The sequence below is a fragment of the Varanus komodoensis genome, unplaced genomic scaffold, assembly GCF_004798865.1.
Source record: "Varanus komodoensis strain SLA01 unplaced genomic scaffold, ASM479886v1 scaffold53, whole genome shotgun sequence".
Lineage (NCBI taxonomy): Eukaryota > Metazoa > Chordata > Lepidosauria > Squamata > Varanidae > Varanus > Varanus komodoensis.
Window position 1 is genome coordinate 2,025,804 of NW_025336126.1, and position 26,905 is coordinate 2,052,708.

Sequence of the window (26,905 nt, forward strand, 5' to 3'; positions counted from 1 at the left end):
TTCCATGCTATTGCTTTTATTGCATAGGGCTGGGTTTGGTTTTGTTTCTGAGTTTTTAGAAGGGGTTATTTTAAATACTATATCATGGACAGGCAACATGTGAAAGGCAGTTGCAGACAAAACAGTGAACCAATACGACACTCCAGACAGACACATAAACATCCCAGATAAAGCCTGTGTTTCTCCAGTCGTACGGGGTGAGGAAGAGAGTCCCAGACCTTCAGGCGCAGTCCCCCATGGAATATGAGACTTGGCAAAGAGATGAGAAAGCAGAAGGCGCCCAGAATGGGCAGGGCACCAAGTGTGATGAGGGACCAAGGGATGATGCCAGGGCAGAGAAGCTCACACAGGCAAGGCTGAAAGTGTTCCGAGCCAGATCAGAAAACCCAGTTCTGTGCACTGGACTAAATACTGATGCTGTTACTCAAAATACCCACACGTTTACAGAACGATGTTTGGACTTGGGTAAAAGAGGCTGAGAAAAATAGGGGTATTATTAAGACATGGAGGGAGGGCAGCAGAGGCTCAGAAACAATGCCCTGGACCATGGTAGAGGGCTCCTTCCTTCGGTGTCGTCTGCACATTTTTGTAGCAGCGTGGTTTGGATTTATTTATAAGAAGATTTTATATGACACCTTTAACTGTGAAAATCCTCCCAATCCGCTGCAAAATGTCAAGACAGCAAAACAATAACAAGGGCTAAAACACAGAAATTGAACACACCATCCCAGAAAAATACTAAAACCAATAAAAAAACACATAAAAACATCCAGTTAAACAAAACTTCTCCCATAGAAAAACCATGGAGAATAAGTGGGTCTTTAAGGTCTCCTGAAAGAATAGACGGCCTCTTGAAGGCCAATGGGAAACACATTGCACAGTAATTGATATGGGTGAAGACAAACCTTCACATAATGAGGTCCCAAAAGTCACCACCTGGCCCCACCAGCCCTTAGATGGTGCCATTGTGCAGCAGATTAATAGAAAGCACAGGATCTAAGCTTGGGCACATAAAGAGTGGCCTTGAAGCAGTACGGGCCGCGCCATTCCTCGGGTCAACCACCTCCAAGGTCTGTAAGTCCCGCCCAGGCTGATATCCAGATACAGGATCCAAGCAGGAAGTGCTCAGTCTCAATTCATTAAGTGGGTTGTCTGTCCTCGGACCGCGCCAGCAGGAAAAAATCCAGGGAGCACTTGGCTAGACGGTGCACTGACTCCAGCCCCTGCACTGCTACGGTGGCATCCAGACTGGTGTGGATGTGAGTGATGTTACTGCCGAAAAGCCCCGCAAAGGCCTTGGAGGGTGGAAGCCGTGGCACTCCAGAGCCTCACCCCAAGCAGGCTGCCTGGAAAAGGTCCACAGAGAAATACTAAACAGGCCCCAAATCTGGCAGAATTCCTTCATCACCACTGCCTCCACTGAGCAAGACTGCACATTCTTGCCTGTGTCGCATCCGATTCCTTATGCGTTTCTGCTATTTTAAAAAAAAGCCCAAACTCTGGAGCGAGTGGGCATTCTGAGTCACACAGACCAAAGGGAAACAACCCTTCGCATGTGGAGCTAGGCCTGCGTGCCATTGTTTTAGCACTGTTGTTTTTCAAAGGGAAGAAATGCAAGGGTGGCCTAGAAGTTCTCCTCTGAAACTGTTTGAAGCAGCTCAGGCCATTTCCAAAAGCACACGCTAGCCCCAGAAACTACAATCCCCATCAGGCTTTGCAATAAAGAGCAGCAGAACTCCCACCACCGCCTGGATGGCTGCTGCAAGGCCTCTTAATCATTTTAAAAGCTTGACACACACACACACACACACACAAGTAATGGTTTCATTTCAGCCTCACCTTTCCTCCAAAGAACTCACAGCCTCATTCCCAGGCTGTCACAGCCAGATACATCCAGGCCCGCATTGCCCAATGCCATTGCTTCACCACATGCCTTCAGGCCCAGCTGGAAAGCAACAGCCTGAAACTAGGGGTGTTGCACTTTCTCCAGGATTAAGGGCCCGTTTTTGTTTAAGCAAAGCTCTCAGGGTCCACATTTGGAGACAGGAGCCAAGCACAAACAGGGTGTAGCCAAAACACAAGCAGCAGCCCAGCACGTTGCACCGAAAGCTCTACTGTGTAAACATAATGTAGCGGGGGCAGTTCAGCTCCCAGGATGGCCCAAGGCTGCGGGGGGATGCTGGGAGCTGTGGGTCTGTTTTCTGTTTAAACTTGCACAGGATTGCCACCCCAGTAACAATTTAGAAGAGAGAGTGTGCGTGTGCAAGGAGGAAATCTCAAAACAATGTTGAAAAATGGGAAGATTGAAGGGAGGAAGTTGACTGAAAATTGCCCCCCTCTTCCGTTCTGTCAAGAATATTAGAGCGGTATATAAGTGCTCCCCCCCCCCACTTATGAAGTGAGGGAGTTTGAAAGCACAAGAGACTAATTAAGGGACCCCAAGTTAATGATGTGATGGAGTGTGAATTTGAACTAGGCTCTCTCCACTGCATATCACCTCTTTCCCACTCCACTCACAACACCACACTGGCTCTTTTGTTAGAGGCCGACCTTCCTTTATCAGGTTTCTTGGTCGGAAGCCATGACTGAATCCAACCTGCTTCAGGTGTGTAAAAAGCGTCAGACCATTTCGTCTCTTCTTTCACCTAAACAGGAGTTGCAGTTTTTTTTCAAAATCCCCTCAACCACTCTGGATTTTTCCCCATTTCCCAACATCTGCCTCTGCACGTCGCATAAGGTGCTCACCCAGGAGTGGGCGACATGCCGCTGTCAAGCTGATTGCAAAAGCCCTCTGCAAGCAATTAGCTTAGATCTTAGCGAAAGCAAGCCATCCACCCCGCACTTGGTGGGGAGAAAGGGAAAGTGGGTAAGACAGGCAGGGTGTGGGCGGTGACAGAAAGGCTCCACTTTCAGCTCAACCCACAAGCCAGGACTCAAAAGGGAATGTGGCCCAGCAGGGTTGGAGCGGGGCAGGGAGAATCCTTAGCTTTAGGCTAATCTTTCCTTTTTTGAAATAAAAGATTTGGAATGTGGAACAAACAAAAATGTGCAGCAGATCCCAGATTATGACACGAGGCCTTGCCTGTTTGGTCTCTGAGCTAAGTTTCCCTAGCAGCCAGAAAGATGACCAAAAGTGCAGATGAGGAGGCTGAGGTGGGAGGCAGCTATAAGGCAACTGGAGGTGGGGGGGGGCAGGGGCGGGGAGAGAGAGAGAGAGAGAGAGAGATTGATTTTCCCACCTTTCAAGCCTCTACAACATTCTTTAGTAAGTCAGCAAGTTTTCAGTGCTGAAGCAGATCTACATATGCATTTTTAAAAAATATTAAAGCAGCAATTCTACAGGATCCAGAATAAATTAAGAGCAACAAGCAGCTCAATAATTGTTTGTGTGTGCATAATCCACATAATTATTCCCCTCACCCATGCATATATAAATACTAAGCTGTGTGCATTACTATTCTGAGAGGGAACACCCAGTATTTCTTCGGATGGCATTATTTGATCATGGTACTTGAAGGTCTCTAAGAAAATGACATCAACATTTCATATGGTTCCAAGGATTTTGGAGCCCAAGTCCTGATCCTGGAAAAACATTTAACCCATGCTAGCCTTCCATGCGGTTGCTGCAAGAATGTTCTGGATGGGATGCCTGGAGGAGCACGAACAATCCAGCATCAGGTGGGGAAATGCAGTGCTATTTTGCCACACGTGTGCAGGCTAATTGATCAGGCAGTGGTGTCCAGGATTGGAGCAAAGGGTTGGCCTTGTTGGGCAGCTGTCATGGCCCACGTCCCATGAGAGGGCCCAGTGCTGCTCCCTGTTGTAGCTTGATCTCTGGTCCTTCTCCAAGGATGCAAACGACGTTAGGAACAAGAAGGAACAGAATCCTCTCCTCCCAGACAATGGCAGCCGTGGTGCAAGGAAGCCGACCCGCTCAGGGCGTGCTGCCCCAGGTCTCCCCTGCCCAAACTCTGGGGCAAACACTGGTGCTCACAGGCTCTTCTGTTGCCCTCCAGTCTGCTGCGAAGGAAGGGCTGCTGCTGCTCTCCTAGGACCAGGGATCAGAGTTGCCAGGGCACCCCCAGCGACATCCGAAAACAATGCCTCCTGCAGCACAGCTGGCATCAAAGCCACCAGTTCCAGGCAGCACGCAGCAAAATAGAGCACAGATACTTCCTAACACGCTGCTCCAGAGGTAAGCCACAAATATCGTTGCCAAACTGGCTGGGGAGGAGGGGAAAGATAAAGTGTGAGGGAGGCTAGGGGAAGTATGTCCTGACTTGTAAACCGCCGGGGAGACCGAGACTCATGAATCATGTGTTCAGGACTGCTGTCCCCTTGGTGACCTCCATGCTTGCAATCCTGGACCAGGAGCAAATCCACCCTACCAGTGTTCCCTGCAGAATCACCACACTGGCTGAGCTCAGCCTGGCTATTACGAGTTGCACCTTTATTGCCTAGGCATAAACTCCCTGCTTCAACCCCACCTCTAAGGACTGGAGTCCGTGCTTTCACCCCCTGCTCTGTTATCCTTTCCTCCTCTTCTGTCCTCCACCCCGACAAGCCAGGCTGGAGCGACCAACTATATTGGGTTATTTGGAGTTTGCCAGATCCTCTAGCTTGAGCTGGCCGGTGGCGGACAGGAAGGAGGGAGACAGGACAAAGCCAGCTCTGCAGGCAAAGTGCCCACTTGTGTTTGCATGAGCATCGTGCGGAGGTGAAGGTCTTGGTGCTGCTGCAGCTGCCTTTTCAAACACAAAAAGTCCAGCTATGTTTCTTCCTCCGTACACTTCACCAAAACACTATGAAGTACCCACCCCAAGCCTGGTGCCTTCCAGTTACATAGCGCTACACCTCCCAGGATTATTGATCATTGGCCAGACTGGGTGGGGATGAGGTGAATGGTAGTACAACATAGCTAGAGAGGATTATGCTGGGGAAGGCTGTCACTGGAAGTTCCTTCTTAAAGTAAAAGTCATGAGGGAGCAGTCAGAATGGCTTCCACAAGCACGTTATTCACAGCATGACTGCGCTCATAAAAAACAGCAAGAGTCCATGGACGTTTTGTGACATGGGGAAGCCGCTCCTTTGGGCTGCATTGGTAGCGAAGTCCTGCTGCCTCTCTGGGCATTTTAGTGAAATCCGAATCAGCAGGTTAAAGAGCGCTCACTTTCATTAAACCCTCACCATGGGCCATGTATAGTGGGGTCAGCAATCCACAGCCCACAGATTGAACCACCAGGCCTTTCTACATTCTGGTGCAACCTTCCCCATCCTGGTGGCTCTCCCAACAGGTCAGACTGCAACTCCCAGAATTCCAGCCTGCACGGTCACATGCCAGGAATTCTGGGAGAGGCTGTCCAAAGTATCAGGAGGGCTGCAGCCTGGAGAAGGCTGCTCTAGTCAACAAGGGGCCTTTCCCCATTCTCCAGAGCAGTGCCTCTGTATATCTGGACTACAAATCCCATCAGTTACAGACAGCACAGCTGTCCGTGGCCCAAAACACCTGGAGGCACCAGGCAGGAGAAGCGTGTTCTTCAGAGGTAGCTGGCGGACTGCTGTTAACCAGGAGCATGTGGGCCTTTGGTCTAACCCAGCAAAACCATTTTTAATTTTCTCTTTGAAACTGCAGGGCAGTGGCAACAGTGGACCAGTCTGGGACTTCCAGCAAACTGGTACAACCATCATGATTAGGACCGCTCCAGACTGGCCCATTTGCCGATCTAGCTGCCAACACCTGATTCTTCTGGCCTTCACTGCTCCTTTACTGGCCTTTCTGGGGGAGAGCTTGCTGCCAGGAAAGGAAGTTTACCAGACTGATCTCTGGGGCTGACATCTGGTAAAAGAGCAACAAACAACACATGGGTAGTGGACATCATTTCATCTACAGACACGTATCTATTACAATATTAGATGGTTTTAATTGCTTGTTAAGCCCCACATGGTGGGGAGGAGGAAAGAAAGGTAACTGCCCTATAAAAATTAATGCACCTCCCACAAGGGAAACCTAATTGCATTCATTCAGTGTATTCCAAGAACAAGCCAGACTGGGGATCACAGGCATGCTCTGGGGGGTTGGGTTGACCCCATCCCCTTCTATTACGCCCCCAACTGGCTAGAAATGAGCCACAGCCAGCTGCACAGAAGGGAGACAGTCAGGCAGAGAATGAAAATGGTCCTTCCCTTCCCTTATACATCCTTGGTCACCCCTGCAGGAGGGATGGCAGGAGACAGCTCCAAACATAACGGCAGGGGTGGCTCCTGCTTCCCCATAAACCGAGAGGGAAGGCAAATCAACTGGCACCAGTTACATGAACGGTTCGAGGAGGAGGCATGTGGTGGCGTTTTGCAAGCTACCTCGTGGGTTCATGGCTTCAGAGAGCTTTGTCCTTCCACTACTCACATGAGAGAGGTGGACTCCAATACCAGCCAGCCCCAGTGTGCACGGCCAGGGCTGATGCGGCTCCAGTTCAACAACATCTGGAGGATCAAAAGTTCCTTATCCAATGCATACATGCACATCAACTTTCCCCAGCCTGGGGTCTTCTAGATACTTTAGACTACAACTCCCAGCAGCCCTACCTAATATGGCCAATGGTCAGGAATACTGGCCATTGTCATACAAAACATCTAGAGGGCACCACCACACTGGAGAAAACACCCACACAGATCCCTTGTGGGCAAACAGTGGAATGGCATGCCACCACCAGAGGCTTCGTGCGGCTCTAACTTCATGCGGGATCCAAGACTGGGCATCTGGAGAAAGGGGTCACAGAGATCCCATTCAACATGAAAGGGGTGCACGGTGCAATCTGGACGGTGGGGAGAACACTCTAGAACTCAAGAGGTAGCTTCCGGACTTGGTCACGTTTTGATTTCAGTAGGTCTGCTGTAAGTATGACTAAGTCAAGTTCCAATTCAAGAACAGGGGGTAAGAATGGAGGGATGATCCAACTGGGCAATGTTGCTTGGTCCCCAGGACTAAAAGCTAAGGAAATTTTAGTGCTGCTCAGACGTGCCCCCTTCAGAACCGTTATTTCCCCCACGGACTTCTCTGGCCCACAGCACCATCACCTCTCCTCAGCCCTGAGATGACCAGGATTGGTTCCGATAGCTCCAGCTGGAAAACATGGCATCCTCCACAAGCCCACATTGGCCGGGAAGGACGGGAGTGGCAGTCCAACACATCTAGAGGCCGCCAGGCTGGGAGAAGTCTATTCAGACTTCATACACACCTCAATTAGCAGCAGAGGGCGGTAAGAGGAAAAGGTGGCCAGGACCTGTGGCCCACCCCCAGGCTCTTGAAGGAAGGTAGATGGTGCATACAGTGGCCTGAAGAGGCAGAGGGTGATGTCAAGCAGCAAAGCCCTCTCAGCCACCAAAGGGCAAACAGGTCAGAAAACATGGCTTCCAGTCCCCTCTTACGAAGACGTGGTAGGAGGGAATGCGAGTTAGGCCAGAACCACGACGTGACCGTGCGAGGGAGGTGGCCAGGTCCTGGATCAGAACGTTGTAACCTTCGCCTGGCTGATCCCAGTGAAGAGGTTGGCAAGGCGGGGATGGACTTGCCCCTGGACAGGGCCATATTCCACCCTCTCCCCATCAATGGTGATGATGCCCTTGCGAGTGAGGGGCTCAATCCGGAAGGCCCGGACAGGGATGTGGGTCAGGTGGGGGCACTCCTGCTCGAAGTGAGTGCCTTTCTCCATGGCCAGGAAGAGGCGGATCAGGGCTGCTCGGGAGATGCCCGCCTTGACGTAGGAGAGGTGGATAAGGCCGTCGTTGAAGCAAGCGAAGGGGGCTACGTGCAAGTCAGCACCCAGGTGAGTCTGGTAGACGGCCAGCACCAACACAAAATCGTCCTCCAGAGTCACCCACGACTTGGGCACCGGCTGGTCCAGCGGGGCCAGGAAACGATCCGCAGGGCCGTGCATTTGCCTGGCAGAAGGCGAGACGGCAGGCGCGGCCACCGCCGGATTCGCCTCCCGGGGCCCCTTGCTGTCAGCCAACGGCTCCTCCGACAGGTTCTCAAAGCTGAAGCTGGAAGAGTGGAAGCAAGAGGAGGAGGGTGGGGAGCTGGGCGAGGGGGCCGGCTCCTCAGCGAGCTCCGCATCTCGGAAGCGGAAAGTGTGGCGTTCTTCGCAGAGCCCCATGTCAGAGACCGTGCGGTGAAGAGGCAAGTGCTGGAAGGGGAGGCTCCCGTTGGCAGCCATGGTAATGCTGCGGAAGATGGGCCGGTGGGCTGCGCAGTCCAGGGCAGGGAGGTAGGAGAGCCGCCCCCGGTAAGTGTTCAGGGAGGCCAGGCGGACCAGCGTGCCCAAGGTGAACCGGGCTGAGCCCATGTGGCGGTACTTCTCGCTCTCGATGTCCACGTCGGAGATGAAGCCCCAGGCCACGCTCAAGAAGGAGAAGGAGCGGGAGCCCGACAAAGTGGTGACGGCCACCAGGTCCAAGGGGGTCACCGCCCCGTGGCAGAGCAGAAGGGTGCAGTTGGTCAGCAGCTCCTGGCCCAAGACCTGCTCAAACCTGCCCAATCGGTTAAGAAAGAGGTCAGAAGGACAGGCGGAGGCAGAGCCGCTCTTTCAAAGGGCAACAGGGGCCCTGGGTGCAGAAACTACCAATAGCGAGGGGATTAAACACCGGGAAGGCACAACTCCGGATTCAGAGGCCACCGGCCGTCAAGCGCTGCCACCCTGTAACGCTCCATGGAGTAAGAGGGTGGAAGATGCAAGGCGTAGGAACCACGTGGCCCTGCCGGGTGGCGTCAGGACCGGAATGGGAAGACCTGGGGCCAGCTCCTCCCTCGGCCGTGCAATTCCCTGGCTAACCGGAGGCCATTCACCCTCCTCAGCCCAGCCTGCCTCCAAGGGCTTTTGAGAGGACAACAAGGGCGGGATGAGAACACTCCACAGCCCGAAGCGCCTTGGAGGAGGAGCAGAATTAGAATGCGATGACGACAATGATCACCCTCGTGAAACCACGCTCCCTGGCTCCACAACGTGGCATGACACACCGTGGCGGAGAGGGGAGAGGGGGCAGCCGTGCAGCCTGTTCTGAGGCCACACACGGAGGCCGCCATGCCCCAGGGGGTGAATGAGCGGCACTCCGCACATGCCAGCTGGCGCTCTGGCATGCCACGGCTTCGCATGTCCAAGGACTGAGCTTCAGTAGAAATAGCAGTGTCTGCCTTGCGCCTTGCTGAGAACATGTTATTACTTGACGCTCTGATTCTCCCACTGGAGGCAAATCCTTCCTCACCCCAGAAAAAGAGGCCGCGGGCTTCCTGATCTATAAATGCCCACTTACCCGGCACTGAAATTAACAGCTGCCGCTACTGCATTTCCAGACCCGCAGGGGAGGATGCCAAGAGGCATTTTTATTGCTTCTTCCCAGTCTGGTCGTTCCATCAAACCATTAATAACCTGGAAGGAGGGAAGACAGTAAGCAGCACTCCTATGCTGTCGCCCCCCGTTTGGATAGCAGCTGGTACCACCCAAAGAAATGGATGGGAAACCTCACAGAATGGCTGTGCTCTTAGGATTCCTCATTAAAGAAATGGGTAAAATTCAATGTCCCCTCAAAATGGCAGGACTCCTACCGCTGCGGTCCCAGAGCAACTTTTGGAAGGGCACTGGGAGCGCTCAGGGGTTCTCCCATTCCGTGCAACAGGCACAGGCAAGAAGAGCGCGTGTCCCAGGATACTTCCTCAAATCCTGCAAAACAGGTGAGGGGACTGGCACCTGCTCCTCCTAAATACTCATGCATAAAGTAGCACGGGGGGGGGGGGGCGGAGGGAGATGAACAACAGATAGTAGATACTCATGGAGAGTGTATGGGGAGGTTCCGGAGGGCCAGAAAGAGCTTCCTGTTCAGAGCAATACCTCGTAAAGCAGGCCATCGCCGGAAATCGCCACAATGCCATCCCACTCGGCTAAGTTGATGCTCTGGACCAGTTCCCGGGCATGGTTCTGTCTCTCTGGGGTAGAAACAGAAATAGAATGAAACACACACAGTGCAATAGTGTGGTTGCTGTTTAGTCGCTAGGTTGTGCCCGACCCATCGCGACCCCATGGGCAACATTCCTCCCGGCTCTCCTGTCCTCCTCCCTCCCTCAGGGTCCACCCAAGCCCACACCGACTGTTAAACAGTGCGGCAGAACTCGAATCCAAGGCCACCCTCCCACTTTCCCCCCACTTTCCCCTGAGCAGTTGGAGAGCTGCCTAAGCGGCACATTCGCATGCTGCGGCTGACACTGCTCCACCACTCGTATCCCCAGGCTGCACCTTGCAAGGGAGAAGAGTGGGGCTGAGCTGAAGGCTGCCGAGTTAGTGGGTGGGTGGCAATGCTTGAGCCCAGGGCTTTGTGACCCAGAAGATCTACACTGGGGTGGTCAGACTGCCTCAGCAGAAGAGCCCCATGCAGTAAATGTCAGATGTCTAAGAGCCCAAGTGGGCACCCAGGGGCAAGAGCAGTGAGCCGCAAGCAGGCGCTCGTGAGCCGCAAGCCACAGAATATACTCAAAGAGCCGCATGTGGTTCACGAGCCTCAGCTTGGCCACCCTTGGTCTGTACTATGCCAGCTCTTGTGGGGGGAACACCTATACCAGCGATGAGGAACATGCCCTTTGAATGCTCTTGGATGGCAAGTCCCATTATCCCCACCATTACGCATGCTGCCGAGGCTTGATGGGAGCTGCAGCAACATTGTTGGGAGGGCTGCCCCTCCCCGCTGCCCTGTTCCCAAACATTGCTGTGTCCCCATGTTCCATTTGAGTCCCACTTAGAAACCTGGTCAGAACAGGCCAACAATCCGTCTGGTCCAGCCCCAACTGGCCAGCTAGACGATTCCAGGAAGACTTGGAGGTGGAGGTGCTCAGGCGACACACAGGCAGTCCTAGCAACCTGATACCGAGCACTGAAGTTCTGCTTAGCTAGGACATTTCACGGCCTTGGATAGACCCACCCTTCCACAAAGCTGTGTCCCTCAAGCCTTCCCCAAACCTTTTGCCCATTCAGTGTGTTGGACTCTGACTCCCACTAATCCCAGCCAGAATGGCTAGAGGAAGGCCATGGTGGGAGCTGCAGGCCAGCATGCTGAGAGCTCAAGAGGCATGGGGAGGGCGAGTCTAAATCCTCCCCAGAAGCCATCTGCTGTGCCACACCTCTCCCGTCTAAGGCCACTGCCCCTCCTTCCATCCCCGCCGCACCTGTCTGGATCAAGTTGAAGCTGATGTCGGCCTCTGTGATCATGGGGAGGACGTGACTCTGGCACCACTGCAGAGCATTTCCCTTGCCTCCGAAAGGGTTCAGCAGGAGGAGCAGGCGGCGGGGGCGCGGCAGGAGGCTGCGGCTGATCTCTGGGGAAAGGAAGAGGCGCATCTGACATGGAGGCGCACACGCCTGTCTCTAGCTGGAATTTCCATCCATGGCAAATCATGCTGCCTGTGCAGTACGAGCAGCTCCTTTTATATTCCACCCTCTCAGGTGGCACCAAGGCCTGGCTCCACACACAACCCGTTTTGCAGATACACATGGAGCACTTCTCATCACCTCATGACACTGTAAAACATGCTCATGGCAAGAGGCTCATGTTCAGCCAGGCGCACTGTGCTGGTTTGTGCATAAGGGTGCCAATCACAGGCACGGCAATAAACCAGAACTCCAGGGAGTCCAAGTTCATTGTCTGTGCCCTGCTTGGATCTTCCCACCACGGGGAGCAGCTAAACTCAATGGAACCAGACATTTCCCATGTTGTCAGAAACAGGGTTCTTGGACCGTTGCACTAAAACCAAGTCCGAAATTGTAAATCAAGAAGAAATCCCAGTTTTCAGCACTGGCTTGTAAGGGGTACAGTGAGTTTAGACAACAGCCTGGCCTGTGATCTGTCCTTTTCTAACAGGGATTCCTTATTCAGAGATGCTGCTGACTCTGGGAAGAAGGCTGTTAGTGATGCCAGAAACAGACATAACTCTTCTTGAAAGAGTTAAAGAAGACACGATGGGCCACCCTTAGCTATGGTAAATACGCATCCCCTTTGCTGTGATCTCAGCTTTGCTCAAACAGGTGTTTATGATGCTTCAAAACCCCACAAAAGTGGTTTACTAGAGGCAATATAATGGCTGAGACACAGAACAAAAAAAAGGAATGCACAGCTTGAGTCATGCTGGCTGCCCTACCACCTTCTGCTTTCTAGACTTGAAAGAGGAAATAAAGTGTCACGCACCCCCTCCATCCTTAAGCAGGCACATTCTGCTAAGCTTCATGGCTACCAGAGCACCTTCTGCAACCTGGGGCATTGCAGATAGTTTAGATTATAACATTCAGAATTCCTGTCCATCAATTGGCCGTGCTGGATAGGAGCTGACGGGAGTTGAAGTCCAAAATCCCTGGGTGGCACCAGGTTGGAAAAAGGTGCTCAAGAGACACACAGAGGACAAAAATACATCCTTTGAGCAGCTTTGCAAAAAGAGTTATCCTGAAATAGTGACAGCTTCTGGGAAGTGATCGTGTCTTAGAAATGGGAATTCTTGCCTCTTGCGCTTCCTGCTTTCATGCCCAAGATAAAAGCAGGAAGGAAGGGTTGCTAATATCAAGGAAGGAGGCTGCTGCCTGGGGCTGTTGATAACTGATCAGTCCTGTCACAGTCAACGCTAGATCAACAAAATCTCATCTGGTAATGCCCAGGAAGCTTGATTGGCTTTGTCCAAGCCTCACGGAACACAGCAGCTCTCTGGATGGTATCTAGAATGCTGTGGACCTCAATGGCAGTCTGTAGGCGTGTTGACTCATTGTGGCCACTGCTGCCTGATCATGGCGGGATGGGCCTCAGGGCTTGGGTGTTCCTTTGGTTATGTTGCTCCAAGTTCTTCATTTGCCTCACATGCTGCTATGAGAATGCCACCCCAGCTGTCAAGCACGCTGCCCCAGCTGCCGTAAAACTGAGAGAAGCCAAGATGCAACTGCTACTTATGAGTTAACACATCACACTGATGCAAAAATAGTTTATGGACTTTCTAGTACCTTGACCATCAACTCAGGCACAGGCAGGGTCTACAGAGCAGTGAAATTCAAGATGAGCTTGGCTTGCGTTCAGAATGTTTGGACAACTGGAACCCACCCTGAGGGCATTCTTGACACAAAAAGGCAGGAAATAGGCAAAAGATGGCACACGCTGGTCACCAGTCTAAGGGATCAGTGGCACAGACTCACCTATTTCGGAAGTCACTGTAAGTTACGTGATTATATCTGATAATCTCTTGCCAATATTTAGTTATACTCTGTTCCCAATGAACTGGCACACTCTAGCCTGATTCAGCACTTGGGCCCCATCAAGGTAGAAAACTACCTTCAAGACTTTGGACTGCAAGCTAGAGCAGAGCCTCATGCAACTGCTATTGTATGGGAAGGGTTGGTGAGCCCATCTCCTGCAGCCCACCCAATTGGTACAGTCCAGACACATTCAGATTGCCCGAGATCCTCTGAACAAATTTTATAGAATGGGATGAGAGAGAGATTTCGGGCTGCAGGGGTGTGTGCGTGCACACACGCACGGGTGTCATGGTTTACATCAAATGTAGATTTAAGGCTTTACCACTACAGGGGTAAAGTATTAAATGTTTTTTATGCTTCCCCATATATAAAATAACTGTCCATGCAGTAAGTGAAGCATGTGAGGGAGAGGACAACACCACAGTTTCCTCCCATGAGCTCATTTTCTGCATATCAGGAATTTCCTCCATGGGGCAAAATGTGTATTCCTTGAAGAAGGGGATTTACGTTCGGTCTGCCAGTTATAAAGCACTCAAGGCAGCCAAGGAAAACATCAGATTGTCAAACAAGACAATACAGTACAAATGTTCTATTAAAACCATTTCCAACAGAAATAACAGAGGCAGCAGGAAGCAATTCAATAAGACAGAAATTAAGCAGCTAGAGATGAAATTCCTGCAGAAACAGATTGGGGTGTAAGGCAGACCAATCCAAGGGGCTGAGGTTCAACAGCCTTGTAATATCCAGCCCTCTGGATTGAACCCAGCAGCCCTTCTGATAGCGGGAAATGCAAGCCGCCCCTGGGACAGGGGTAAGTGGGACAGCTCAAACAAAGGGATCCTAACACAGCAAGGGCTGAGTAAAGATGTGCTAGAGCAGCTGGGGACATGGGTGTGGGAAGCCGCTTCCACCTCCTGCAGCCTCCCCAGCAACACAGAGCAGAGGGGAGAGTTGGTAACTCTTCACAAAGCAGAGTGCACCGAGGAGGGGAGCTGAACCACTCCCTCATTCCCTGCCTTACCATGCTGTGCAATGCCACTACAACTCCCATCTCCCCAGGGCACCAGGTTGGGTAAGGATGCTTTCCGCCAATGTGAGCCAAACAGGGAGAAAGGCACAAAGCAAGATGGAGCACAGTGATGTACTGAGGGTGCGGTTTGCTTCCCTCCCTTGAACACGTCTTTCCATGCATGCAATTGGCTCCGATCTCTGGCTAATGCAACCTGCCACCGCCCTGGCAGTCCTCTGTGAGGGAAGGGAGAGAGAAAAAGGGGTGACCCACCTACTTGCACACCAGTGAAGTCTGCCCAGGTGAGGAAAAGTGGCCCTCAGCCGAGAAAACCTTGTCTACTCCAAAATAAAGACCATCACATGCTTGTAAGAGTACGGCACACTGTGAGCATGTAAACACACTGCTCAGCTTTGTGGATGGGATAGGTGTGTGCATGAAAATACTCAAGAATGTCCCATTCAGTCTTGCCTTGCCTTTAGCACAGTCCAATGCCTAGTTTATTAGCACAGTCCTCTATCATTGGCTCTATAGTTTCACCTCAGTAGTTTGGATGTTAATAAGCATCATGTTCTGTCGACTGAAACCAAAGTGCTTGATCTGCAGTGTGGGACAGTTGAGAGGGAACATAACAAGCCTATCATTCCACGTACAGGGTAGAGTCACGCTTAACCCATGCGGAGTCCTTGTTGGCTACCTAAACATATATGCCTTTGTCCTCAGGACTGCCATTTTTTCCTATGGGTTTTTGGGCTGGAATCTGCTGGACAGAGGCTGTTATCAGCTACAACACCTGACTGAGGCAGTCTGTCTCTCCGCACTCTCCTGCGGGCATCTAAAAGCCACTTGGGACATCTAGGTGCAAACCAAAGTGTGAGAATTAACGACTGTTGGCCTTTGGCCCTTAGTCTGTGGCCTGGAAACTATGGCATCACTGTGGAAAGCAAATGAAGCACTGAGCAAATGAAATAAAACTAGTGGAGGTACATTTTCAATTTTTGCCTGATGTCCTTTCTGCCTGATGGTGAAAGGCACATATACCAGCAGAGGTGGACTCTTTTTAGCTGCTTTCTGCTTAACAAACCACAGAAATTAGCTACAGCTTGAGGGAAAGAGGAGCAACAGTGAACTTCACCTGTTCCTTGTCAGCTGCCGCACCGAGGGTTGGGGCTCTTTATTTTATATTAACATTTTAACTTGTGCTTGGGAAATCTGAACAAACTGGGGAGAAGAGAGTGCCTCTATTGGTATAATCATGGGTTGGGGGATTAATTCCGCAGAAAGGACTGCAGAATTAACAGGCCAGTTGAGAAGAGAAGTAGACATCTTATGCTATTCCTTATTCTGGGTCTTTCCCAAGCCACACAGTTCTTGGCTGCCTTATCAGCTTGCCCATGGGTCCAGTAGTGCTGGTACTGAATGCTGGGCCAGTCCAAAACAGCACCTCCCTCATCCATGACATAGCTGTGAATGCGAGGGCTGACCTGACCTGCTTTCCTAAGACCCAGGAGGTTAGTCTCTCTCAACTTTGCTATCCTGGCTATTCAGTGTAGCACTAACATCATGAAAGGGGTTTGCTGAGAGTTACAGGAATTCTGCCCTGCTCTCTAGGCTTACTGTTCCTTTGAGTGGAATGTACACTTTGTGCTGGGTATCTGAGGCACATTAGGGATTCTGCTGGTGTTCTGCCAATACTGCTGCCTTTCAAGCTCCCTGGTTTCCTGCTGGATGATCTTTGCCAACGGAGGACAGTGTATGCAACACTGCTGATTATCTCAGACCTGAGTGGCTATTGATACCACCAATAGGTAGGTAGTCTAGGCTGGGAGTTGGTGGCACTGTAGTGACACAGAACGCCTTTTTTCAGCTTAAGATAATAAGCCAACTATGTTTTTATCTGGACAGGGACAGCCTAAGCACAGTTATTCATCCTCTGGTAACCTCTCAGCTGGATTCCTGCAATGCACCCTATGTGGGGCTGCCTTTGAAAATGGTCCAGAAATGTCAGCTGGTTCAAAAAGGGCGGTGAGATTGCTAATGGGAACTGGCCAGCACTGTCACATTAAGCCAGCATTTACCATCCACATTGGTTGCCAGGCCCTGTCCAGGTCTGAGCACTGGTATTCACATTCAAAGCCCCAAGTAGCTTAAGACCACCTTAACTGAAGGATTGTCTCTGCCCACACACACACACACACACCTGCTCAGACCTTAGGAGTACCCTATGTGGCCCTTCTGTGGGAGCCTCCGCCAAACGTAGCAGGTGGGTGGCTATTAAAAAGAGGACCTTTTCTGTTGTGGCACCCTAACTGTGAAACGAACTCCCTCTAAAGAGGCACTCCTGGCACCTACACTGTACTTTTGCCAGCACCAGAAGACCTCCCTGTTTTCCCAGGAATTTTAGTTTGTTTGCTTTAAACCTTTTAACTGTACTTTAAACCTTTGCAAAGCTGTTTACTTCTATACTTTAGTTTTAAACACATGTTTGTAAATTATTTTATGCAAGGAACATCAATGGAAATGCATTCACATGATTATCACTTTACAGATATCAACTGATAACAGGATGGCTACCGGCAGGTGGCTCTTGGGAAGGGGAAGGGATTGCATAGCTGGACTGGGTGCACAGTGGTCTCTCTCTCAGAACACAGAGCAACAAACAGGATGTCTGTGGTGGGGAAGCAGAAATTACATTTCATGAGAAGTGCTCTTTACTTACCTGTGCAGGATTTCTGTCTAGACAAGTCCTATTGATGGAGTTTGGCAATTGCGCTTGGCAGTCCAAGGCAAGGGACCCTAGAAGGTTCTAGGCAAAACTGTCAGGATTAGCCATGCTCTCAAGTTCCCTGGTATGTCCTGAAGACAGGCTAAGTGCCCTGTAGTTGGGGCTTGCAGACCAAATTGATTTGGACAGCTTAAGCAACCCGGCCGTGCCATACATTCTGCAGAGGAATTCATACTCAGGATCAGGGGGAAAAATAAAGGTTCTTTCTTTTGTAAGCTGTCCAGAGACTTTTAGTATTGGTATGGCCTATAAAAACTACTACTACCACCACTACCACTAATAATAATATATTGGTGTTTTGAGGTTGTATTTCAGAATACTCCTTTGCAGTTTCTAAAAGCTAGTAAGAATGACTGCAGATGGCCTTGGGACAAGCAGTTCTTCTGGGAAAGCAGGTTTTGTGGGGTTGTGGGGTGTTTGCATAAACCACATCTCTGGAAAAACCCAGATAGGTCAATAATAGAGAAGGTTGTATGATCTGGGTTTTACAGCCGGCCACATTCCTCCATAAAAACCACGTAGGCAACTGATCAAAGGATACATGGCCCAATGGATTTTGCCCTTCGTAACAAGCAAGGAAAGAATCATAAAACATTATTTGGAGCCTTTATTGTGTGCACTAAAATGAATATATGAGAGAGAGAGAGAGAGAGAGAGAGAGAGAGAGAGAGAGAGAGAGAAGGCTGAAAGGTCAAGTCTGGGAAGACCATGAAAGGACTGGAGAGCAGATGGATAAGCACAAACTTAACTCATTTCAAGATAAACAAACATGTGGCAGATTCCTAAGTTTGAGATCAGTCTTCCTTTACTAGAAGTGCTTCAAATGTGTTGGACTGCAGAAGTGGAAGATGGAAAAAGCAACTCAACACAAATTGACCGCACTGTGCATTGTACAAGATTTCCATTTGCATGGGCAGTGAACATTGGCAGTCGAACATATTGGCCCTTCTGTTGACACTGGATTCAACCTTCCATGAGCTCCCCATAGTATGCCCAGTGGTGAGAAATAGCAGGCACTAGAGTTTAACACCTGGACAACCACAAGTTCCCCAGCCCTGCAGTGGGGACTTTGAATGCGACCCTGTGGGTGTCCAGGTATGCTGGAATCCGGGTCCCACAAGCCCCAGCCATTCTGGCCAGCAAGCAGGGATGTTGGGAGCTGTAGCTCAACAAACCAAAATGGCACCAGGTCAAGTAAGACTGAGAAAGGCCGATTAATATAGTCAGTCAACAGCATACAGAGCTGAGATCTTTTCTGGTGATATAAGGGCTAGATATCTGTCTGCTTCAGCTGCCCCCACCCCCCACTTTAAACAAAAGCCAAGATCTCTCAGGAAGGCAAGCTGGCATGATAGGAACAAACCCCTTTGCAATCAGAAAGCTAAGAAAGTGCACACCTGCCTCCAAAGTACAACAAGGAAATGAAAGAAGAGGCAGTCGTGTTTAGTCCAAAGGGCACTGAATGGGGACTCATGTGCTGAGAATTATAAAGAGCCAACATTGAGCCCAGAACCACCAGCACCTGAACCAGCGAAGTTGCCACCTCCTCTCCTCCAGCATTCGGGCTCCGCTTCCTGGACTATCAATCCCCAAGCAACCCAGCAGTTCTGACATGCTCCCTGCTGAGGGAGCAGAGAGGAAGCGAGAGCCCTGCATAACAGGAGTGGAGAACCCATGCTCCTCTGTCATGGCCAATGGTCCAGGATGGTGAGATTAGTATCAAACACCACCAGAGGGCCACATGTTCCCCATTACTATGTTATAAGATACTTTTAAAATGTGTATTTCCTCCTGCCCTATAGTTGGGCAGCAACGTGGCAAACATAGATGGCAACCTTTTGAATATCAGAGCAGTACATATATATAATTAGGGCAACACAAACACGTGCCATTGTAATGAAACAAAGGAAGCAGTCAATATGCAATTAAAACCCTTGGGATAACAGCATGTTTTGAAATATTTAAAATTGCTCCCATAGCAATGCAGCCTTCTCCAATCTGAGTCTTTAGGAGCACAGATGATGCCGGGAATGGCTATGGGTCCCCTTGATGGAGAAGCCTGCTGAGCCAGGATTCGCCCATGGCTGCTTGGGTCAGGATGCGGTTGTGGGGAGTCTTCCACGGTTGCTTCTCCCGCCTTAGAACAGCAGTACACGAGCCAATCAAACACCCACCGGGAAACCTAATTTCCCACTTACAACCTTGCCTGTACCACGTGCAAGCCAACATGCATCAGACTGTTCTGGGGGACATCATGCGGCCCACAAGCTGCTAAGCAACCTCCACGAGCCATTTAAATCCCTGAGGTGGTGCCCCTGGAACCGTGACACCCAGGCAGTTGTCCCGATTGCATCTGCAGCTGGGATGGACATGTGTTCAGCTGCATCATTCCCTCAGTAGCCTTAGCTAGCTGTTTGCTCTGGGTTCTAGCTTCTTTCATGGAGCCAATACGGAATTACCCCATAACTTCATGGAAAACAACCAGGGTAAGAATTGGTGAGGGTGTTCAAGGATAGGCTAGACATGCACATGGTAGGCATGCTGTGACCAGAGCTGGATAGAGCCGGGGGTCAGACTAGATGGCCCGGGAGGTCCCTTCTGACTCACTCTGTTTCTATGTTTCTAAAATATAACAAAAGAAATGGCAATGACACCCATGGGCAACAAGCAGTACTTGGGCCTCATCCTACCCTCCGCCCCCACTCGACCACCACACTCTTCTTGGAACAAAAAGTGCTTTAAAACAAGGCCTACACCTCGTTTGTGTGTTAACTGGAACACATTATTAATCAGAAATGTGGCAGCAGCAACAAAAAAGCTGCAATGCCAAAGTTCTGCAGCAATTCCATCCCGGTGGCAGGGAAGGAGTTGAAATTGACCTTCCAGCCCCTCCAGAGCTGCCCACTTCTTAAGTGAAGGATTATAGTCCAAGTGTGTTTAAGACTTCGCCCTTATCCGCAGCACTTCATAAACTACTGTCAATAATCCCCGCAACAGATCTGAGGTAGCTAGTGAGTATTGCCACTCTCTTGCAACCAAGATCAGCTAACACACGCAAGACTTGCCCGTGTGCTAGAAAGAGAGTGCAAACACAAGAATGCAGCCTACCTAGGTAATACATTCAGTAGATATTGTCAGTTTGATGCAGGGTGAAGGAAGTAGGTACTGCTAGCACATTTCAGTACACGCTTCATGGCCAGTCCAGTTTGTAAGGTCAGGGGGGAGCGCAGAGTTCCAGCTGCTCTCTTGGCCCCATAGTACTTCCACATCCATGGTCCTCTGTGCTACCACCCAACCACAACGCTGCCCCCAAGCATAGCGATCTTCCCTCATTTTTCCCAAGGGATGAAGCGTATCCGACCACTTACATTGGGGTGAGTGAGCACAGGAACATGTAGACCTTGTTGAGGTCAAGCTGCATTAATCACCTCCCAATGTGCCAAGCAAGAAATAGTTTTTGGCCCTCAAATGAATTGCTGTTATTGTCTCTCTGCATCTGTTTTTTCCCTTGTTTAACCATGCATGGTTGCACTACGCTACAATCTTCTCCACTTACCTAGGAGTTAATTCCACTGAATTTAATGGGCCTTATTTCAGTACATGTCTATGGGCATGCCCCATTTTTCTGTTGGGTTGCAGGTTTTATGGTTTTATTTATTCTTTATGCTTCCCAAAACTACAAGGTGTTTTTTAAAAATACATGTTTCAGCCCTTATGATTTTTTAACTCTTCCCATTTTTAGTTTTCATAATTTATAGAATATTTTATATTGTACTGGTAATGTGTGTTGGACTTTATCTGATTGTGGACTGTAATGTATTTTAAACTGCACAACACCTAGACAGATTTTTAATTAAAGTAAATAGCAGCCTATTAAATTTTAATTAAACTGGGAGATAAAAAACTTAACAATGGTCAACATCGGCTACCTGCCTACAGATATGGACAGATGGAATATATGCAGTGCAAACATATAACTACTTAGAATTAGGTCCCACTGAATTCAGTGAGGATTACTCCCAGGTTTGTGTTTAAAGAAATTATTTAAGAAGCACCCAGCAAAGTGACATACACAATAAGATCCCATGCAGTAAAGCCCCAAATCCCTGATAAAACAGCAAAAGCCTATACAATCAGTGAACATCAGCAAAATATTATTTACAGAATCAGGAAAAGGCCAGAAAAACCAGTCTTTGGAGGCTTTCTAAAAGCTTGCAGGGTAACAGCAACCTACCCCAGAAGAAGGGAGGTCTGTGGAAAGGGCTGTCTCCTGTGTACTTGTTCACTTCACTGCCTTCAAAGGTGGGCAAGTGCGAATGGCCTCTGATGGTGGTTCTTCAAGTAGCTTAGGCCTAAAACTTTTGAGGCTTTAAAAGGATGAAACCGGCATTTTACACTTGGAGTACAGCTGGTGCAAAATGGATGTTATGTGATCTAACTGCATTGCCCCACACAATCACCAGGCAGCCACATTCTTTACCATTTGAAATTTCTGGATTGTCTTCAAAGGCGACACCACATAAAACACATTAGAGTAGTCCAGTCTGGATGACTCGAGTGCATGAATAATACAAGCAAGTTCCATCCTCTCTCGATGGGGATGCAGCAGGTATAGCAATCAAATCTGCTAAAACACACTTCTGTACCCTGCAAACACCTGAGCAAAGTCCAGGAGAACTCCCAGACTAAGCACTCAATCATTCAGGCAAACTATTCATCCCAAACAATTGGTTTTCCAATCCACGAAAGTCCACCTCATCTGGATTAAATTGTAACTTGTTTGCCCTCCCAAAACAGCTTCTAGACATTGATGCAAGAGTGTCACATTCCATTCAGGATGAGGAAATGGAAACTAGAGGAAGAACTGAGTTTCATCTGCATACAGATGACATTTCAGTCCAAATCCATTCATGGTCTCCAATGGATTCATGGGGGACAGGGTGGAGCCTTGCAGCACTCCAGCTAAGAAGAGGCCTAGAGTGGAGCAGTCTCTAAGCCACCTACAGAGCCTGTTCATCCAGGACCATAACACCATGCCTCTATGCTTGACCCAGATAAAGGATTCAGAGGGTTGATGGTAAGGACAAGCACTGGGTGACTTTAATTGTCATGCTGATACTGGCTCTGGAACTCCAGCTTGGCACTTCATGGCCTCCATGACAACAAACTGAGATGTATACTAATGTATAAAGTTCTAAACAACTTTGGAACAGGTTCCCAGAGTGCTTTCTCCCTTATGAACCTGTTAGGGCACTGAGGTCAACAGACCACACACTCTTGGTGGTCCTTCATGAACTAGTGGCCCAACTAGAGTTCACCCAGGGAAGAGTCTTCAATGTAGTAGTCCCTGTTTATGGAAAACCATGCCTCTGGAGGTCAGACAGGTACCAACACTGTACTGATCTTAGCATTTCCTGAAAGTATCTTTAGTTCAAGAAGTCCTTCTTGATTGGCCAGCCAGGTTTTTTTAAAATATGGTTCTTCTATTCTTTTAATCTTTTATTGTTCTCTACTCCACAATTTGTTTAGATTTGTATCTATATATAATGTTGTAAACAAGAAGCAAACTCACTCCTTGCAATGCCAGGCAGATAATCTGCATACAAGGGCATCAGGAATCAACCAGCCTGATAACCCAAATCATGCCTTCATTCCAAGCAAAGGTCAGAGTCTCAGCAAGACCAACAACTAAACCTACAGGAAAATCCAGATTCATCAGCCTCTAAGGACATACCACAGAACTTGGTCCTCCATCTTTCCAGATATTACATTTCGACTTTCAGTTTACCTGTAAATACTGATTTGAAGTATTTCAATACTGATTTGAAGCCAACAGAGTCACAATGGGTTCCCTCACCCATAGACTATTTCCTCACAATCTAGTACAGAAAACCATACTTAAAGAGGGCCAGTTATAATTTAAGACAGGCTGATGGTTGACATAGCAGCCACATAATTCTGAGCTACTCCTGACAAGATAGCTTCAACATGAATATTAGAGTGTGCAAAGCCCACAAACTTTGAGGTCTTTAACAAAACACTTGAGACCACCTCAGTCAGCTCAGGCATGAAGTCTGTTAGGCAGTCGGGTGGGCACCAAACCAAAATAGCCCCAATCCTATCCTGAATGCCCAACCTCAGGTGGAGACACTGAAAACTGCCTAACAGTTGGATGGGGTTTCTGACAAGACAGACAGAACCCCTATATACCATAATTACGCCACCTGCCAGTAGAACCTGTCCCACAAAAACCTTGTGGGACACCTTTAAGAGAAATTAATCCTTCCCCTTTGATTCAGACAGGGTTTGGTTACAGAAACCAACTCAGCAGGTGGCCAACCTCACAGTCTTCTCTTGGCTAGAGGGGACTGCAAGCAAGCCAACCTGCACCTTAATCTCAGTTTTTAAAGGGCACAACCCACTTTAAAAGTTGTATAACTGTCCTGGGGATGATGGGAGGTAGACTGATGACATCAGAGATGCAGGTATAACAATGTCATGCACATCCAGTTTCTGCTACAAATATATGGCATGTCTCCATCACTTCCCCAGTTTTACTCTGGAAAGGCAATGATTTCTTCAAACAGACTGCAGAAACAATGTCCACGCCTCAAGCTATTTTTCTGAGTCTCTCTTAAAAGAGAAGAGATGCAGCTGAGCCATGACACAACAATTTTAGAAAACTATCAGCTCAGTTATTTACAACTTCAATGCTATAACCCTACAATAATCCTGCAAAATGCAAGCTTATCTGCATTATTTAATGACTTGTGCAATTACTTAATTAAAAATCGGAAGATATTAAATTTCCCAGGCAAGAGAGGCAGGTCTCCTGCACTTCCTAAGCCAAAAACAGTCTCACTTACCTGGTGCTTGCTAGGCATGTTGTGACTAGTTCCCAGTCAGCATGGAATGGAAGCACTGGAAGTCAGAGCATTAGCAAAGATCTACACATTTGCCAAATTTATGTTGTCAGGGGCCTTAAAAGAAATGCTCCTCAATGTAAATAAACAAACCAACCCCAAGCCTGCCCACACATCATGCAGAAACAGGGACATTTTTATGTAGAGAAGATTTTAAAAAGTAGTAATCCTCCTGTAAGTTGAGATAGCTCAAATTAGGAAATGCCTCGTCTGTAGGCAGCTACAGCTCAGAGTTTTTCTGGGCAAGGAGAAATATTGACAAAGGTTATTGCAGGGCATCCCTTACCAGTTTCGCTTGAAATGGGAATCCCCAGCACCAGGCACTTGATTGCAGCTGCCCATTTCTCTGCCACTTGGAGGTTGTCCTTGTAACATTCTGCACTATCAACCTGAAAGGTCTTTGCAGTCCGCTGCCGGGCTCGCCCTGAGCCCACTGCCACCTTCCTCTTCTTTAAGGGGTAAGCGTAGACACAGAAGAAAGCTGACTGGTTTGTAGTTGTTGGACTGCGCAATGTGCAGCACCCCACCACATCAATTAGCCGCACCACAGTCCGGTGATCTGTGTCTGGTTTGGGTACCAGGCGTTGGATATGCAGTTCTGTCCGTGTGAGGCTGAGGGCATAGCGTGTGCCCTTGGAGGGATAGACTCCAAATTCTCCATGGAGGAGGGTTTCACCACATGCCCCCAAAAGTACACTCATCTCACCACGGAGCCCCAGTTTTGCGGTTTGGTTTACACCTTCCAGAAAGCCTGTCAGACACCTGGTTTCAACACACTGACCTAAACCTTTCACCTCAGTCTCTTCCTCCTTATGCTGAACCTGAACAGCTGAACCTAAAATCTGTTCATTCTCACAAATTCTTTAATCTACAAAATGACTGGCATAGTGATTAGGCAAGAAATTTCCTCCACACTTTCAGCTCAGCCATTTCCTTGAGTCTTCTCTTTTTACTTTGAACATGGTCCTCTATGTCAGTAAAATTTAACAGCTTTCAAGGGGGAAAACACCCCCTTTTCCACCCTGCCTCTGTATTTTTTCACAAGAGAATTCTAGGCAGGGCCATATCAAAATTCCCCAGGAATGAACACAGCCTAGTCTAAACAACTTGAATTGCAAAACAAGAAATGAAGCCCTGGTAGCAAGCAAAGGTTAATAAGGAAGGAAAAAAGAGATACAATCTAAAGTAGGTTTGAAAAATCCTGCATTACTTTCAAACAGGTGCTTCTCCAGATGCAGAGCCCAATATAATTGTTTTTAGCAAAGTACTTTCAACTTCAGGCAAAGAGTTTAAACACTGACTTGGGTCTATAAGCCACCCATTAAACCATCTGACTCATAAAAAAATGATGCCCTATTCACGCTGAAGGCTGAGAATCAGGAACGTTTTTAAATAGATTGCTATCCTGAGTTTAAGAATCAAGGGGACAAAAAAAGAACTTCTTTTAAAAATAGGGCAGATGATGAAGTTTCAACTGATCAGGTGATGCTGAATGGGGCAGCAGGGAAAGAGAAAGAAAATGGAACCACTATCTGGAAAACAGTTACATGGGATACAGGTCATATACTATCCACTAAGAGCACTTTATATATATATAATATAATATTAAAGGACTAGCCTAGAATTTAATTCCAGCATACTTCAGCTGCTTAGCCCAGCCCTTGAGGCTTAAAGAGATTTAGCCTTGATCCCAATTTTATATTGGCTTACGCACTAACACCACTATTGCAGTGGGCAGGGAGAAAGAAGGAGGATAAATCTCTTAAGTAATTTCAAGCCACACTTATAGGTGAAATTGGAGGATGAGGGGAAGAAAGACTTTGATCATTGTTCCAAAAATAAAGATTCAGGGGGCTTTGAAAGAAGCCCCTCCAAAGGAAACATCCAACTCACCCCCTCACCAGGAACCTCTGTTTAAAATATGCAAGATCTTACGAAGAAGAGCCGAAACCTGTTTGGAATCTATGGGATGGAGCGTAACAGGCTGGGAAAAAGAGAATTAGCGGCTCCCAGGCACCGCTCTGCACCTGCCAGCCCCCTCTCCCCGCCTAACTGCTAGCGCCACTCAAGAACACCTTTTCCTGCTAACCTCTGCCTTCTTCTGTCGGCTTTGCCTCATTCCCTCCTCCTTTTAACCCTCATCCTTTACCCTCTCCTCCCGCGCTCTCTCTCCCGCTAGCGCCTGCACGCTCTCTCTCGTGCTACGCCAGGAAGTGCTCTATTTTCTAACTGGGGAGGGATGCAAAGGTAGGAGGAGGCGGAGAAAGGTTCCAACCAACCTATCTGAGAGCAGTAAATCGTAGAAACGATCCAATCAGAAAAGGCTTTCCGGGCCTCCCGCCGACGCGAATGTCAAGCATTTAGCCGTGGGAGTTGCCATTTTTGACGAGGGCACAGATGTAAAGACGCAGACCATCTTAATGAAGGGAAGAGGCACTGCTCTCTGGTATACTATAGCAATTGTAGCATACAGAACATAAAAGGAGGCATCGTACTGCACGTACAGGATACCATACCTGCTTGAATAAAGGGATTAAAAAATAAGAATAGACTGCTATCCGCCGTAGTGATCACTGGATGTGATATGTGGGCAAGGTCAAACTAGAAATATGCTTCACACTTCAACCAGGATAAATGGCAGCCATCTTTAATGAGGGAAAAGAACCCTATGCTAGCCGAATACTTTCCGGAGAAAGAGGCTTAGCTACCATTTTATAGTTGGGCAACCTCCCCCCCCCCCACCTCACAATCCACTCAGCAAATTGCTAGGGGGCCATCTTAAGAGAGGTACTTGGGAAAACCTCATTGGGCTTCGCATATTTGCAGCCATTTTGGATGTGGTCAATTCGTGGGAATAGCTGTACTTCACTAAAAACGGCAGCCATCTTTGCTATAGGAAGGCGGCCGTCGTTTGGTTGGG

At 48.9% G+C, this 26,905-nt stretch overlaps 1 protein-coding gene across 1 annotated transcript; it reads right to left on the reverse strand.

Annotated features, from left to right (window-relative positions):
• On the reverse strand, positions 1-26,283 carry SPHK2 (sphingosine kinase 2). The gene is made up of 5 exons (XM_044447927.1): positions 24,272-26,283; positions 11,207-11,356; positions 9,882-9,976; positions 9,307-9,422; positions 1-8,526 (listed from the first exon to the last, which is right to left on the reverse strand). The coding sequence occupies exons 1-5, from the start codon at positions 24,684-24,686 to the stop codon at positions 7,503-7,505; spliced, it is 1,800 nt and encodes a 599-aa protein (XP_044303862.1). The 5' UTR covers positions 24,687-26,283; the 3' UTR covers positions 1-7,502.
• Between the last annotated feature and the right edge of the window lie 622 nt (positions 26,284-26,905).

Bases quoted from the DNA above. Each gene is read 5' to 3' on its own strand.
- SPHK2 (XM_044447927.1), bottom strand. From the start codon at position 24,686: ATGAGTGTACTTTTGGGGGCATGTGGTGAAACCCTCCTCCATGGAGAA. The intron at 9,977-11,206 runs GTGCGGCGGGGA...TTTCTACCCCAG, and splicing joins CTTCAACTTGATCCAGACAG to AGAGACAGAACCATGCCCGG. The intron at 9,423-9,881 runs GTATTGCTCTGA...CCCTCCTTCCAG, and splicing joins GCGATGGCCTGCTTTACGAG to GTTATTAATGGTTTGATGGA.